The 16,202-nt window shown below is 34.7% G+C and overlaps 2 protein-coding genes across 4 annotated transcripts; one reads left to right on the top strand and one right to left on the bottom strand.

Moving 5' to 3' along the window:
- Positions 1 to 205: 205 nt before the first annotated feature.
- Positions 206 to 8,921, bottom strand: LOC110694636 (zinc finger protein 511-like). Of its 3 annotated transcripts, none has more exons than XM_021871793.1 (7): positions 8,698 to 8,921; positions 7,336 to 7,397; positions 6,915 to 7,113; positions 3,740 to 6,448; positions 1,984 to 2,056; positions 1,280 to 1,459; positions 206 to 503 (listed from the first exon to the last, which is right to left on the bottom strand). In XM_021871793.1, the coding sequence occupies exons 1-4, from the start codon at positions 8,827 to 8,829 to the stop codon at positions 6,071 to 6,073; spliced, it is 771 nt and encodes a 256-aa protein (XP_021727485.1). In that variant the 5' UTR covers positions 8,830 to 8,921; the 3' UTR covers positions 206 to 503; positions 1,280 to 1,459; positions 1,984 to 2,056; positions 3,740 to 6,070. The 3 variants fall into 3 exon arrangements, with proteins under 3 accessions (XP_021727485.1, XP_021727486.1, XP_021727487.1); XM_021871794.1 differs by having other exon boundaries at positions 4,606 to 6,448; XM_021871795.1 differs by having other exon boundaries at positions 7,555 to 8,797.
- A 1,127-nt stretch (positions 8,922 to 10,048) lies between these two features.
- On the top strand, positions 10,049 to 12,005 carry LOC110694801 (peroxidase 55-like). The gene is given in 5 exon segments (XM_021871969.1): positions 10,049 to 10,321; positions 10,323 to 10,350; positions 10,352 to 10,450; positions 10,878 to 11,069; positions 11,224 to 12,005. Coding segments are annotated over 5 exon segments (996 nt in total). The 5' UTR covers positions 10,049 to 10,226; the 3' UTR covers positions 11,806 to 12,005.
- Positions 12,006 to 16,202: the final 4,197 nt, after the last annotated feature.

Here is a 16,202-nt window from a genome sequence, read left to right as displayed (position 1 = left end):
GTCGGGGTGTGAATGTGTTCCCTTGGTTGTTAAAACATTTCTCCATGGGGTGGATGGTTTTCCTTGTATATGGAGTTTGTAGGAGTGTGGTTTTAAGGGTTGTTTTGTGTTCTTGTATTAGTTTGTGTCTAGGTTGTAATACTGTATTTCTTTAATAGAATCTTTTGTAAAAAATAAATAAATAAATAAAATTGAGCCTGAAGTGTTGAGGTCAATAGAGTCATAACTCATAAGCTTACTGAAACGATAAACATCACACTTGACAATCTTGGTGAATCCGATCAATCCATAAATGGTGACAAATGAGCTATTCAACCTTTTCGAGGGCATTCTCCACATCAAGTTCAAATTCTTCAAACTGAAGGATATAAGCATCGAGTTCTGACAGGACTTGTCACCATAGAAAACCAATCAAAATCACAGTTATTCTGTTTCACAGCTTTCAGTATTGAATCGACAGATGCATGCCTTTCCATAGCTGTAAGCTGTCTGGATGATCCTATCTGCACAGGAAGGCAATCCATTTTAAAACCATAATTCTATCACGCAAGCCATGATATCAATTAAAAACAATGACCAAAACAAGAATGGAAATGTAAGAAAGGAATCAATCCTCTCCTGTCATATTCTAATCTGATAGGTTAAAATTACTTGCGGCACCATTCACCAGCAAACCCGCCTATTGTATCTACATCACCACCACCAACCTCTATACATGGTTGTACCATTAACATAGAGCTAATGATGATTATGCAAACCACCATCAGTCAGATGATTGGCCAGAAGAAGCCACAATGAGTATGTGATCATTCATAACCCTACACAAACTTTGTTTTAACAAGAAATATAAACTCGGAAATCCAAATCAGAATTATTTCTCTCTTCTAAACTTCAAAACTCTAATTTAAAAAGTCCATCCATGCCATATAAGTTTCACAAACTGTTGTGTTATAATTCCAATTTTCAGGGATAGAGAATGGGGAACAATAAACCTTTAAAAATGAACAATGAGGAGAAGTTGTGGCATTCACTAGCATATGAGCTAGATGATTTTGGATGTGCACTCACTTAAGGATACTAAACCCAACAGCAATAATGAGCAACATAAAGACTTTTAGTTCAAATTCTTCTTTCACTCTTCTACAAACCTTGTAATCTTATATAGTGTAGCAGGCCAACATGTCACAATCCAATTAAAAGGAATCATTAAGAAACGATATCATATGCTTTGACAGCAAAATTCTAGGGATTATATGTAAAAGTGAGCTACAGAAATTACTTGATTATGCAGGTTTACAGAATTGCAGAGTTGCTCCAATGACACAGCTAGCATTTCAACAGCCTTCATTTTGTTAACTATCTCTCTGAATCGATTCAGGAGTTCCTTCATCTTAAGAGTGCATTCCTTAAGTTTAAGTGCAAATTTTTGTTGCAGCGGAGAGAGTTCATGGATCTTAGCCTGCATTGAACGTCAATTGCTTAAAATTGTGCAAACAGGAAGAACAGAAGAAGCAAAGGAGATAGAGAGGGAGGGATGGGAAGGAGTCAAAATTAGAGATGAAGGCAATAACGCATCATCATTTTTTCCAAAACCTCTGTCACATCTATAGTATTTATTAAACTCAATGGAAATTTATTTCATCCCGCCACGTGTCTTTGTTACTAGCAGTCAATATTGTTTCCTCTTTATATACACAAATTATCATGAAGTCTTCTACTGCCTTAACCGGTAACTGAAAACTCAAAATTTCACGAACTACGGCTATACAAAGGCAGGTATACTTGAGATTAATATTCTTTCTCTCTACTCCTACTTTATCTAAGACCGCCCTCTTTTATGTCCTCTTGTCATTAAACTCCTTTTCATCTGTAAGTTATAATCAGAAATTTTACACTCAACTGACATACATCTACAGGTTCTTACACATATTAGAGGGGGAGAAGAAGGGGGGGGGGGGTGAGAGGAGATAAAAAAGGCAGAACCTTCGAATGCTCATCTGGAATCCTTGATTGTAACCGATCAAATGCAATTGAGAGGGTTCCAAGACGCTCAGACCTGACAGAAAACAGAAAAAAGTCAACATTGCCTAACAACCTATTCCAGTTATATTCTACTCTGTTAATTCATAATTAGACAAGCAAGAAGATGATTCTTCAAAAGCCATACTATTATTGTAGAATTGTAGTCATTAAAATACTTTCATCTTCAATGTCCACCAGGTACTATTTGATATACACCGTTGGGTTGTTTGACTAACAAACAAATTTTATAAATTTCTTTAGGATAAAAACCATTTAGATGGTTTTACTGCAATTGCTTCCGAAATGGTTATGATGATGATTCAACTGTCTCCTACAATAGATTGCTGCCATTGAAGACAACTACTCGACAATGACAGGAGAAAATAACAGTATATGCACCATACTCCTTTCCCTTGCCCAAATACATCCCTACTATCAATCCATTAACACAGGTATCTATTCCCTCCGTTCTTATAAGTGCATCAGTTTGACTGGCATGTAGATTTTGAAAAGTGAGTTAAATGGAGTAAAATTTTGTACAAGTAGCATTTGTTGGGAATAAAAAAATATGTAGTAATAGAAAAGAGATAGTGGGGGTAATACGGAGTAGTTTGCTAAAACAAATGGATATGAGAAAAGAGAAATAATAAAAAGGTAAAAGTAGGGACCATGTGAGAAGAAGATACAAAAAAAAAAAAAAAAAAAAAAAAAAAAGAGAAAATGTCCAAAAAGAAAGTGATGCACTAAAAAAAACAGCTGCAAAAGAAAAGTTATGCACTTAAAAAAACAGCGGAGGGAGTAGTAGCCAAAATCCTTTTCATCTTGTTTTGGAAACATCCTTCAGCTCGTTTAAATTTAAAATAAGCCCACACAAATCATGACACCCCAATGAGGCGGATTCTCATTCTTTCATAGTTATTTCCTGCAACCTCAAAATAAAATTAACCTTCAGAATGCTCAAAGCCCTCACTTTTTTCTATCAATGAACAAACTCAACAGTCTGCAAACTAGATTAAGCTAAACTGGGAAAAATGCACAATTACCCAAAAAGGGAAAAGCATAGTGCAACTTGTATTCTACAATCTACATATTATAGAATATGAAAATTCCAGAGCGCCACCATGAATATAATAGAACCATTCCGCATAAATGCATAATGTTTTCTAAATGAGGAACCTTTATGTACTTCCCAATTTGAATCTTAAAAGTGCCCCAAAATAGCAGCCTGTGCTACTCATACTACTCAATAAACATAAAAGAGCCTGACACATTCATGTTGGACACTTCCATGAGTGCAACCAACAGTTTGAATTTCACCGTGCCACATCGATAGAAGCAACTATTATTGTCTACTGCAAAAGCACAATTTTAACAATTCAAAGAGCTTTTTAATCAAGGTACCAATAGTAGTTGCCAGTCAGTGGTAAAAGATGCTAGAGCAGGATATATCATACATGGGTGTGTACACTAGGCTCTTAAAAACTTTGGCAGTTGCTCTACAGCAGCTGTGGTAAAGACTGTTTCTTTCTCCATTCATAAATTGATTGAAGGAAATTATTAAAGGTATCACTAATCTAAATTCCATAACATCTGTTTTGTGTAAGATAACATACCATGACAACATGAAATAAAGTGTTTTGCCTAAAATAACATATCAAGCAATAAAGCACAAAACAAATTTCTTACTAAGGAACAAAAATGGTGATTAAATACATACCTGTCTTTCGGCCAGAACCAAGATGGAGGCGGCCAAAATAAATTAGAATTGCCAGGGGGTGATTCAAGTAAACCAAGATGAGAAGCATCTTCTAAGTGCCAAATTCTAATATGAAGATTATTGGATAGTGATGTCATAAATAGAACATAGTCGTCATCGTATCCATCGTAGTTCAAAAAACTTTGTTCACTAAAGAGGATACAATTCTTTCCATAAGAACCATGGAGCTTCTCAGCTGCCACGGAAAAGGAAAATTAAGGACTAAAGAAAAAAGTTTGATCACCAAGACTATTAACCTCAACCCATTTCTTGTTATTGAGCTCATAAACCTTATCGTTCTCCCCACTAAGATTACTGCGATCAACTAAATACAAGCGCCCCAACAACTCCACTAAACGTTTCCGGTTTCCACCTCCATTAGTGATGGGAGAGACGATGGCATGATTGGCATCCATTGCCAAACGGTTAGCACAACCTCTCTTAATCTCATACACACTTCCTCTACGATCAATGCCTAAAACCCGACCCTTAAATTCGACAATATCATCAAATTGAATTCCTTTACCATCATGTATAATTTCCCATTCTGTTTCAGAACCCACATTCTCAACACTTAAACCCAACCTAAGCAACCCCAATTTCCCAATATCAGCAAGTACAACAACAGCCAAACCATTATTATTCGAAAACAAAACCACTTTATGAACAATCCCAAAAACAGATGGTTAAACACTCCCTTTAGGAAGATAACTAAGATTGTAAAATCGACCCAATTCAGAAACACGAAAATCAAGCAAATTTAGGGTTCGAGGGAAACTAATAGGCATAGAATACGGAACCCTACAAAAGGGTTTACGAAAACTGACCTTTCCAGAAACAGATTGATCCAGAATAAGAAGCGAAACCCTAGGCATCCATGATAGAAAATCTTGATCGATTAAAGGACGAAAAGCATAGAAACAGTGGCAGATAAAACGACGGCGTCGTGAGTTGCATTGGGGTTTAAAATAGAGTAGAAGCGATTTAGAAGAGAATTGGGCGGAGATGGGGTGGTGAGAGGCAGAGGAGGAAACAGAGTGGAAAGCGGGGAGGAGAGAGAATGTAAAGAGGAAGAATACCATGATTTACGAACGCTGCGGAAGCTAAGGATGTCAATTGGGTTCAAGCATCTGGCTATGGCGGATAGGAGTTCTTCATGAAGGTCTGACCGTGGCGGAATTATATCCATTTTACGTGAGTTACTCCCTCCGTATCCGAAAGAACAAACCCTTTTGGGTTGATTTCGCGGGTATTAAGAAAGTTATTGGAAGTATAAGAGTGTATGGGGAAGCTAAGAAAAGTAAATTGAAAAGAGAAATTTACATTAGAATTGCAAAAAAGTAGAGAGAAAAAGTAATAAAAGTATATAGAAAAAGCAAAATTTGCATGGGGAAGCTAATTTTGCATAAATATTATTGCAAATTAGAGGGTATTAAAATGGAAATGGGATGAACATTTTGGGACTAAAATTGGGCCAAAAGGGTCAAACTTTTGGAGACGGAGGGAGTACAAGTAAGAGTGTTATTGTTTAGGAAAGCTCAACAGTTTATATACCTATACGGAAATTAAGGGAGCGATTTAGAAGAAAACTCTCTCTACTAAAACTAATTTTATTTATATTTTTAGAAAAATGATTATAACAAGCTAAAAGAGAAAATATTGAAGATAAAATAACATTTTTATACCGATTTGTGCGTGACTTTGTCATGAATTCCCAACTTAATTTTATTTTAGAAATATTGAAAATAAAATAACATTAATTACACCAATCATTCGATTAAGACGGTTAGTGCGCGATGTACACGTCATAGCTAATTATGTCTGGTCAGCTCTATTGATTTGACTTTATGTCACAAATTTAGTTGTTGACATCATTAATGAGAAAAGTATGTTTTTTTTTTTTTTTTTTTTTTTTGATGCAAATTAATGAGAAATATATGTAAACAAATATTTATACACCAACTTTTAAATGTGTCTGACCAACCATTATGGGAGTTACTTCGTTAATACTAAAGGAGTTTACTTACTGGGTCACTATGGGGAGAAGTTCTTAGGTTGCAGGGTAAGATATTTGAAAAATGAAGTGTAGGCAAAGTTTAATTCAATTTGCTATACCATTTATGATCTCCACAGCTAAAGATATTTAGTCATCGATTTCATTTAAGGCTTAACGAGGACTGTTTGACCATATCATTGGAAGAAGAAAACAGTATACTACTATGATAATAATGATACTGTAGCATAACACCATTGTTATTTTCAAAAGAAAATCAAATTATCAAACATGTGTTGCTATCTATTCGTTGTGGAAGATGAGTCGTCCGGTCTTTTCTCACGCTGAACAGACCGAGGAACAAAGGCCAAGCCACGGTTGTGGCGACGGCCAAAGCTGATGGACGAAGGCATGGAGTCAGAAGTACTTAATTGACAGATAGCAGAAGTAAGATCTTCCATGGTGTCATCAACCTCAGCGTCCAATGGCATTCCATTTGAAGTTTCCTCTTTGCAAAGAGCTTGTTTACGCCACTGCTTTTGCCTTTGTTTCTTGGACAGGTGCACTTTCTTATAAAACTCAAATGTTGTAGGAAATTTGTGCTTGTCCACAAGATGTTGATGTCGGGCTTTGTAACTTTTGAATTTCAACCCGCAAGTTTCCACCAAGCACTCGTACTGAATATGAAATTAATCAATCTTAATTTCTGAATTTGGCTTTTAAAAAATGTGCACTAAGTAACAAACACCACCCATTCATCATAACTTCTACAATATGTGCATTGACAAACAACTTTTTCTTAATTGGTAGTTAGTTCCGCAGCTGCATTGCCACCACTTGAAAGTGAGGAAACTAGCATAACTGAACCATTCTGCCATAGTGCCATCCTATCAACCCCCACCCTATGGTCTAATAGCATGCTCGTGAGAGATAATTAGTCGTCTCCATTGCTATAGTTAAGTTTTCCAACATGATAAAAGAATGCTATCAGTTTAGTATTTTTTGTGTGCCCGAGTACCTTCAGAAGCAATATCAAGTATCACCAAGAGGAAAGCTTCAAAATGTAACTAATCAGGGGGGGGGGGAGGAAATATATGTGATTAGGTGAAGATATAAAAGCATATGTTGATAGTTAATACTTACCATAGGATATCCCCTTGCAACTTTGGCCTTGAAGTAAGAATCATGCACTTCAGACACATGTATGCTAAGCAAGCGTTGCGTAGGATATGCTTTATGGCACACTGAACAGGATGCAGTATGGCTCGCATTATAGTGATCCTCAAAACCTTCCAATGATTTTAACCGTGCGCCACAACCAACAATTGGACAGAAAATCTCCCTGCAATCATATTATCACATGAGGTAGGCTCATCCGGTTAAAAAATAATACAAGCAGGACAAAGATTGGGCATTTAGTCATCTAATTATCATATTTATGCTTACCCATCCAGCTGGAAAAGGGAGAGAATGGCTAAAGAGACATAAACAAGTTCCATTTATAGCATTTGAACAAATTAAATTGGAAAAACAAGACTTGAAACAGCTGATAATACGATATTACCTTTCATGATCGTCCATGTCAATAAGTTGCTTCTTTTCATCTTCAGTCAAGTCAATTGCAGCCTGGAGGACATGGAAATAAGTCAAGAAAAAGAAAGAAAAGAAGCCACTTTGTAATTAACCTCAGTACAGGGTCTATATTACAAGCAAGCTTTACCGGGGAGGAAATATATGTGATTAGGTGAAGATATAAAAGCATATGTTGATAGTTAATACTTACCATAGGATATCCCCTTGCAACTTTGGCCTTGAAGTAAGAAGCCACTTTGTAATTAACCTCAGTACAGGGTCTATATTACAAGCAAGCTTTACCGGGAATTGAAAGGAAACCGTAAAATTTAATGGTCAAAGTACACAAATTGGAGAATGCTAGGATACTAACGAACTAATTCTGCGATATCATCTCTAACATTAAGAGAACTTCCCAAAGAGAAGCTTAAACTAAAAGTCAGGATTCATTTATATGGACAGTGAGTAAGAGCCAACACTTATGCCAATATGCCATTATGTATTTATGTTATGAAGAATAACGAGAAGACCATTTGATAACTCATGGTTTTCCATATTAATGAAACCACCGTCATTCATAACATAGCTTCCTCCCTCTAGAAACAAGATGTTTGTTATTTTTCACCAAATTATTATGGTTTATGATTGGATTTTTCAAAACGTCCAACTTAAAATGATGCAGCTATCATAAAAATATCCGGATGTAAAATCATACCATATCCTTAATTATTTACTTGTATGAGGGAGTGGGACAAGTAACCAGTTACAAGCTACGGTAAATAACAACTGTACTTTCTGATTGAGTTTACGAATTACAAATGTATATACTCTTTACTTCATCAGTTTATACTTTATTTTATTACTCCATAGTTTGCAAGTTGCAACTTACCCATGTTACTCGGACTTTTCATATTACGGATGTCATATTGTCACCTCATAAGTCAAAACTCTTAAAATTATTTTCAAAATATAAAAATTTCGTAATTTTACTTTGAAGTACAGTATAACATAAGGAGAATCAGACTTCATTTTCAAGCAGCTACGCAAATGTCAAACATTAATTGTTCTTTCAACTCTAACAGAGAATAGGCTAAACTTTAATTACTTCTATTTAAGTACAAAAGCTGTCTCAATTAACTATTGAGAACAAAAAAAATTTATACCAAATTAACCTGATTTCCCCCAATTAACCACTAATTTCAAGCAAATTTTAAACCTAATAGTAACCAAAAAAAATATGATTATAGCACAAAATATTGCTCAAAAAACTGTCATTTAAGTAAAAATGAGCTGAATCGAAGTAATTAGTAGCATAAATTATGAAATTTGACAAGGATTAAGAAAAAATAAATACCTGTTTATGAAGAAGTTGTCGTTCAATATCTCCGGAAGAGAAAAAGGGAGAATCAGGTGCGAATTTTCGATATATAGATTTCCAATAAGGAAAATCTGATTCGGATTTACCTTGTTCGATTTCCATCGCCATTTTTATGTAAGAGAGAGAATTTGAGAATATACTACGTATTTCAAAATTTTCTGGGTTATTCTACCGTTTGACAAATTGATTTTAAGAATTTTTGAATCTGGGGTGTTTGGGTTTTTGCTGAGGTGATAGTTTGATATTGGGCTGGGTCTAGGAAGCTGAATACTTTGGACTTTGGTATTAATCTATGGGCTGAGCCTCATTCAATATCCTCAAAGGGTCAAAGTCCAGATCCATTGTTCAATGTAAATTACTACGTGCTTCCTCTGTCCCAAATTAAATACTGTATTTATAATTCTCTACGTACTTGTATAATGGAACATTAAGGATTTAGAGGTTTGTCGATAAAAGTTTGTTCAACTAACTGTATAATTATTATAGTTGAATAAAAAAAATTAGTAAATATTTTATGCTCTGTATTTTTTTTTTGAAACCTTATACTCTGTACTTTGTATTATAACTACATGACTATTTTCGGTAATCTAAAAAGTTAATGACAACCAAACTAAAAACACGAGTTCATAATTCTATAGAAGCAGTGTATGCAAAAAGATATACTACTTTTATTTCTTATTATATGCAACAAGTGATTATTTTATGTCTCACAATTGCACATAATAAAAAACGGATCAACGGTAGTATTAAAAATTTGTTGAAGAACAATGTTGGCATTTGTTGTGGTGTTAATGTCAATTTTGCACTGTTGGTGCAAGCCAACACTAGCACAAAACTCATACGTCACTTTAATTATAAACAACACCGATCTTCATTAAATTGTTCAAGATTGATTAGCACCATACAGTTTCACCTATCAAATCAATATTATAGTACATCCACCGGTGATATTTAATGTTTTATTAACCAAATTGCACCAAACAACTTATTCACCTTAATAAATACAACTCAAGATAGAGTTGTAGATTAATTATGCATTGTTCGGTGTTTCTCTTGTAGAAGTTAAACTTAAATATTCTTGCCGGTATTTTAATGGTAAATTTTTACTTATATATGAGAGAAACCATATTTAAGAGGGGTCTTAGTGGATCGGAAGTGATTTAATATGCATTTTTTACAAAAAAAAAATAAAATTGGTTATAATTTTTTATCTATTTATTTGTTAATAATTTTTATCTATGCTTGAACTTATTTATTATGGTACAGCGTTTCATTGAAGACTGTGTGCAATTGATTTGAACTAAAATTAAGGGCATGTATACAACAGTCACAAAGTTGACGTGGCCTCATTTTATTGACTAATTACAGCAGTTTAGGCAATAAGACAACATCATTACTACAAAGAAAGGCTTTATATAATAAGCTGGATGCTTAGACCATAGTGTACAGAATTCTTGTTTCTCTTCATCAAGCTCAATCATATTATTATTAGCAACCTTTAAGAAATGCTTTCAAGAGAGAAAGCAAGAAAGAAAAAGGAAGACCAGAGAATACTCTGCTCAATTTTAGTGATCATTATGATCGTTATTGTGGGAGGAAATTTTTTATAGTGCTTCTTGCCCTCATCTCAAAAAATATAGTGAAAAAGGTTGTAACTAAGAGATACAATCAAAATTTCGTAACAGCTCAAGCAACATTACGTATGTTTTTCCATGATTGCTTTGTTCAGGTAATGATCTCCACGATCCAAATTAACAAGTTTTGTAGCTGTATTTTTAAAAAGCTAATACACATTTTGAACGGTGTTCATGCGGCGAGTTAAGAGGGTATAATATACTTTAGGCTAAATGATCCAACTTTAGGATATAATATACTTCGTATATGGGTTGATAGTAAAATGAAATTACACCAAAACAATTTTACTGAAGTACCCTTTCGAAATAATTAGATCACACAGAATTGGTCACTACTTCCTCCAAACAAGAACATAGGGCCACACAGTTTCAAGGACTCCTCAAGTTAGCTCCTTTCTTAAGGCAGCATACGTGCACCAAAACACTCAGCAGAAAAATATAGAGTACTTGACTAAATGTTCAAATTAATATTGTATATTCTTGAGTAAAAGTGTTAACCTGATAATCCCTTTTGATTTACAGGGGTGTGATGCTTCAGTCATGATTTTCTCACCAAATGGCGATGCAGAAAAGGACTCAGAGGACAATCTCTCGCTAGTAGGAGACGGCTTTGACACAGTTATAAAGGCCAAGCAAGCAGTTGAAGCAGTTTGTCCCGGTGTAGTCTCTTGTGCTGATATTCTGGCTCTTGCCGCCAGAGATGCTGTAGTTGTGGTAAGTCCATCCCATATGTACCTAATGAATCAGCCACATTGGAAACTCTAACACGCGTACATTTACATATTACACATGACCTATCTATCAATTACACCCTTTCTATCTGTTTGAAAATTTTCTGATTCATGATTAATTTCATGTGTGTTTTTAGACAGGAGGCCCTTCATACAATGTAGAACTTGGACGTCGAGATGGGTTAAGGTCAAAGAAATCAGATGTCACAAAACATTTACCGGATCCAGACTACAAGTTTAACGAGCTACTTAACATGTTCACCAAGCATGGCCTGAACCAAACTGATCTAGTCGCGCTATCAGGAGCTCATACCATAGGTGCAGCCCACTGCTCAAAGTTTTCGAAACGTATCTACAATTACTCTCAATCCAGCCCAGTTGATCCTACCATGAACCCCATATATGCTCTACTGTTGCAGCAACACTGCCCACCAGGTGTAAACCCCAAAAAAGTTGTCCCTATGGACCCTGCAAGGCCGAGATCGAAAACATTCGACAATTTGTATTATCAGAACTTAATTGCAGGAATGGGGTTGTTTACTTCAGATCAGGAGCTCTTTACAAACCCAGCTTCTAGACCAACAGTTATTGATTTTGCCAACAATCCTGGCAACTTTAACGCAGCTTTCGTTACTGCAATGAGAAAGCTTGGTCGAGTTGGTGTAAAAACTGGTAATCAAGGTGAAATCAGAAGGAACTGTGCAGCTTTCAACTCATGAATTCTGAAAAAATTACCACAAGTTTAGGGTAAAGTATAATAGTTTTGCTTGTTCTGTTATTGAATAAATCATCTAGTAATTATACAAGCCATAACCCTAGCCAATCTATATCAATATTGAAAATATATCCTACAAGTATAGTTTCTTATATCGATTATTGTATCTCATATCTATAACAATTTATTACTTGGATCATATAAAGTTTTACAGTGATATACAAGTATATATATATATATATATTTTTTTTCTGACAGTAATAAAGTTAATCAACCAATGTATTTACGTAATTGGTTTTTCGTTTTGCCAAAGAGCAATATAATTAAGATGAAATAGTGGGCACTAGACAGGCAACCTTCATTCTGATCCTATTTTTGGAAAATACGTATGCTTCACGAACTGTACGAAACGAGTTAATGACGGTTGTGCAAGTCTTGTTCTAGCATAAATTGTCTTAATGGCGAAACACAATTACTATACAGAAGGAATGAACTTGGTTTGTGTGATGATTTGGACATTTTTGAAATAAATGCAGCTTACAAATAATGGGTACGTCGTACGTGGAACATTCAAATAAACCTATAGTAGCTAAAATCCGTAAAAACTATCCTTTAGCTTAAGAATCAAAGAAGATCAACATCTCTATTACATGGACTTGGGTACCCATATCCGACATGGATATGTGTTCAAGTGTCCAACTCGGCTATTTTGTGAAAAAAATCATGATTTTGAACCAAAAGTGAAGTGTACAACAGTACAAGTGTCACACTCATGTCCGTCCGAGTGTCGAGGGTCTGATATGGGTAGCAGAGGTGAAATGAAGAGTCCATGTAACATAAATCAAGATTCATTATTCATGTCAACTGTCAAGTTGTATCGACCTTAGCACATGGAGGAGTAAGAGTAAGACTACTAGTACATAGGTATGTTGATAGCTTAACTATAAAACACTAACACGGTACATACAGCTTGACAATATTAGTTGTCCAAATTGGAGTATTGAGATAATGAAAGTAACAAACCTAGCTTGTTTATATGTCCTAATCAAGAATGTTTAATTTATGGGGTCTAAAAGCCAGAATAATTTTAGCATATTGATGAGTGCAAGTGCTTAGGCTGCACTCTTAGCAGTCCAAAAAGGAGTTTAAGCACCTAAAGTTTTCACTTGTTTGTCCATAAATGTGCAATTAGTACTCCTAATAGACATGACCTTAACAATGATATTATGTTGTATTGATGGATTTAGTGTATAAATTTGCAATTAGTACTCCTAATAGACATAACCTCATAACCGCCTTTCTGAAGTCCGCGCTATAGGTTCTCATTGTGCAGTACTTAGCAAAATGTTACAAGTTCAAAACGGGAACTATATTATGGGATGGAGGGACTATCCTACATTTATACAAGCCTATGACCTTTATGTTCACATGAATCATCTCTAAGGCAAAAACTGGCAACTAAAACCAAAGGCCCCAAATTCTGGGGTGTTTGGGTTTTGCTGAGGTGTTGTTTGATATTGGGCTGGGCCTGGAAAGTTGGGTACTTTGGTATGTGCTATAGGATGGGCCTCCTTCAATATCCTTGAAGTATACGGAGTAATGTACAAACCACCGAAGGTTATATAGAGATTGCCCAATTTATCATGTTGATGTATCAAGTGGTAAATTTATAAATAAATCAACAAAATGTGTAATCAGCAACATTTTCGTAATAATTTCAACGAGTGTGGGACTAAAATTCAATAAAAAGTTGCTAATTTATTTATATTTTTGCCGCTTGATAAACATATTTTATATTTTGTTTATCAAGGTGATAAACTTGTATTTTCTCTTATTTATATTGACATGTTTACACAGTATTATGGTCCGCAAATTTTTGTATACGGCCTGTTGCACCATGCGGCCTGCTGTACAAAACGGGCCCAGCCTTATTTAAGGCCCAAAAAAATAACGGACTCCCAATCTAATCCCGTTCCTCGTTATTTTTAATACAACAGTTTAATTTGAATTTCGCAAAGTTGCTTTTCCAGTTTCCTTCCTCTTTTCCCAAACTGCCATTACTTCTGTCACTTCGACCCTTTATTTCGCCCTCTGCAATTCTCTCTTTTCTCACTTTTTTCTTTAATTTTCTCTGCAATTTCGTTCTTTCTCTCTCTAGATTACGTTCTCTCTGCTCTAAATTTTCTTCTTTTTTCATCTCAATTGTCAAAAATGGTTAAAATCAAGAAGGTCGTTCGTTCGGGAAAGAAAGGAATTTCTACATGTTCAGTCGTTGATGATCCAGGTACTTTTGAAACCCTAATTTTTGCGTTTTCACAATTATTGTTCTTTGTTTACTTGAATTATCTGTAGTTTTTGTTGTTTTGATGATTTTCTTCCTTGTATCTGATGTTTATTGTAATTTTTCTCGTAACTTCGTTGTTTTTTGTGAAATTTCTACTTCAAATTCTTTGCTACTGTAATTTTTTACATCGTTTTGTTGTTTTCATGTTGTTTTGTTGTTGAATTACTGTTTATTTTCACTTGATTTTGATTTTTTTTATTACTTAAGTTATAAGGGGATAAGGGGTACTTAAGTTATAAAGGGGAAATGGGTTACTTAAGTTATAATTATGGAATTACTTGAGTTTATAAAGGAGAAAGGGGTTACTTAAGTTATACTTATAAGGGTTACTTAAGTTATAATTATGGGTTACTTGAGTTTATAAAGGTTTGAGGGGTTACTTGAGTTTATAAAGGTTTGAGGGGTTACTTGAGTTATAAAGGGGATTAGGGTATAAGGATTACTTAAGTTATAATTATGGGGTTACTTGAGTTTATAAAGGTTTGAGGGGTTACTTGAGTTATAAAGGGTTTAGGAAGTTATAAAGGGGATTAGGGGTTACTTAAGTGATAATTATGGGGATAAGGGGTACTTAAGTTATAGTTATAAGGGTTTCTTAATTATTGGGTTACTTGAGTTTATAAAGGTTTGAGGGGTTACTTGAGTTATAAAGGGTTTAGGAAGTTATAAATGGTATTAGGGGTTACTTAAGTTATAATTATGGGATTACTTGGGTTATGAAGGTTAAGGGGTTACTTCATTTAACATTATTGTTATGGGGTTATTTAAGTTATAAAGGGATAAGGGGTTACTTAAGTTTTAATTATGGGATTACTTAAGTTATACGGGGTTACTTTAGTTTTATTTATGGGGTTATTTAAGTTGTAAGTAAGGGATTACTTAAGTTATACTAGGTAAAAAATTTTCCTTTATTGTTTATTTGATGGATCCTTTATTGTTTATTTGATGGATTGAGGTTACTTTAATTTTTTGATTAATTTTTATTTGTTTAATTAATGGATTGAGCCTTTTGAGGGGGTTACTTTTTTTATATATTGATGAATTGTTAATATTTTTGTAGGGTGTTGAGGAGAATCTTATGTTAATGGAGAGGGATATGAAGTTTATGTGCTATCAATTCGGACAAGACATTAATTCGATCAAGAAGCAATCAGAATTGGTTGAAGGTGATATTTAACATTCTGAAAAGGAAAAGTCCCTTGTTCTTTCAAAGTTGGATCCCATTTTCAATGATCCATCATTTTGGGAACAAATAGACAAGATTACAAATTAGGGTAATGTAATGAAGAAGATGGTAGATGATTTGCCTTCATTTAAGTTGTTTTCTTGTTCTAATTCAGAACTTGAAACACCACCTTCATCTCAGTTTTGCTCTTAGAGGTTTTGCTGATATTGTTCAAGACGCTACTGCTAATCCTATTCAAGCTAAAAAGGTCTTTGATGATTCTTTGGGTGCATCTCTTGCAAAATCAGTAGTTGAAGATGTTTTGCTTTCAATTAATGAAGAATTAGATATTGAGCCTCTTACTGAGCCAAGTGCTACTGAGCCAATTGAAGGTGGCAATGTTCAGGGTGTTTTTGTTCCTACTGAGCCAATAGCTATTCCTGCAGAAGAAATACAAGCTGAAGAGGTTCATGATGTTGAACATTTTGATGTTGTTGCATATGATAATAATTCTTTGGCTATAGTTGTGTATAGTCCTATTGCTTCAACTGTTTCAAGTTAAGAGAATTTGGTTTCAACTCAAGAGAATAATGATGTTCTCTCAACTCAAGATATTTTTGGAAGTCTTGAGACTCTTGATGATCTTTCAACTCGAGAATGGAATGAAAAAATCAGGGAAGTTGAGAGAATTGAAGAATTAAGAGGTCATAGAAAGGAAAAAGGAATTGTTATTGCCTCTTCTTCTGATAAGGCTGTTTCGGGTACTGATAATCTGGTTTCCTCTGAGCCTCCTCAAAATGACCCTCCCTCTAAGCCTGCATCCAAAAAGTCAACTCAAAAAATGCCACCAGCTCAAAATAAAGGTAAGAGACAAAAGAACGAAGTGTTACAC

Source organism: Chenopodium quinoa, unplaced genomic scaffold, assembly GCF_001683475.1.
Source record: "Chenopodium quinoa cultivar QQ74 unplaced genomic scaffold, ASM168347v1, whole genome shotgun sequence".
Taxonomy (NCBI): domain Eukaryota; kingdom Viridiplantae; phylum Streptophyta; class Magnoliopsida; order Caryophyllales; family Amaranthaceae; genus Chenopodium; species Chenopodium quinoa.
The sequence above is the reverse complement of the archived record's forward strand: the minus strand, read 5'-3'. Positions and strand labels throughout refer to the sequence as shown.

What these genes read in the sequence shown, in the direction of transcription:
- LOC110694636 (XM_021871793.1), bottom strand. Translation starts at nt 8,829, where the DNA reads ATGGCGATGGAAATCGAACAAGGTAAATCCGAATCAGATTTTCCTTAT. An exon ending in GACAACTTCTTCATAAACAG is followed by an intron (nt 7,398 to 8,697) that starts GTATTTATTTTT and finishes CATGTCCTCCAG; the next exon opens with GCTGCAATTGACTTGACTGA. An exon ending in GACATGGACGATCATGAAAG is followed by an intron (nt 7,114 to 7,335) that starts GTAATATCGTAT and finishes ATATGATTGCAG; the next exon opens with GGAGATTTTCTGTCCAATTG.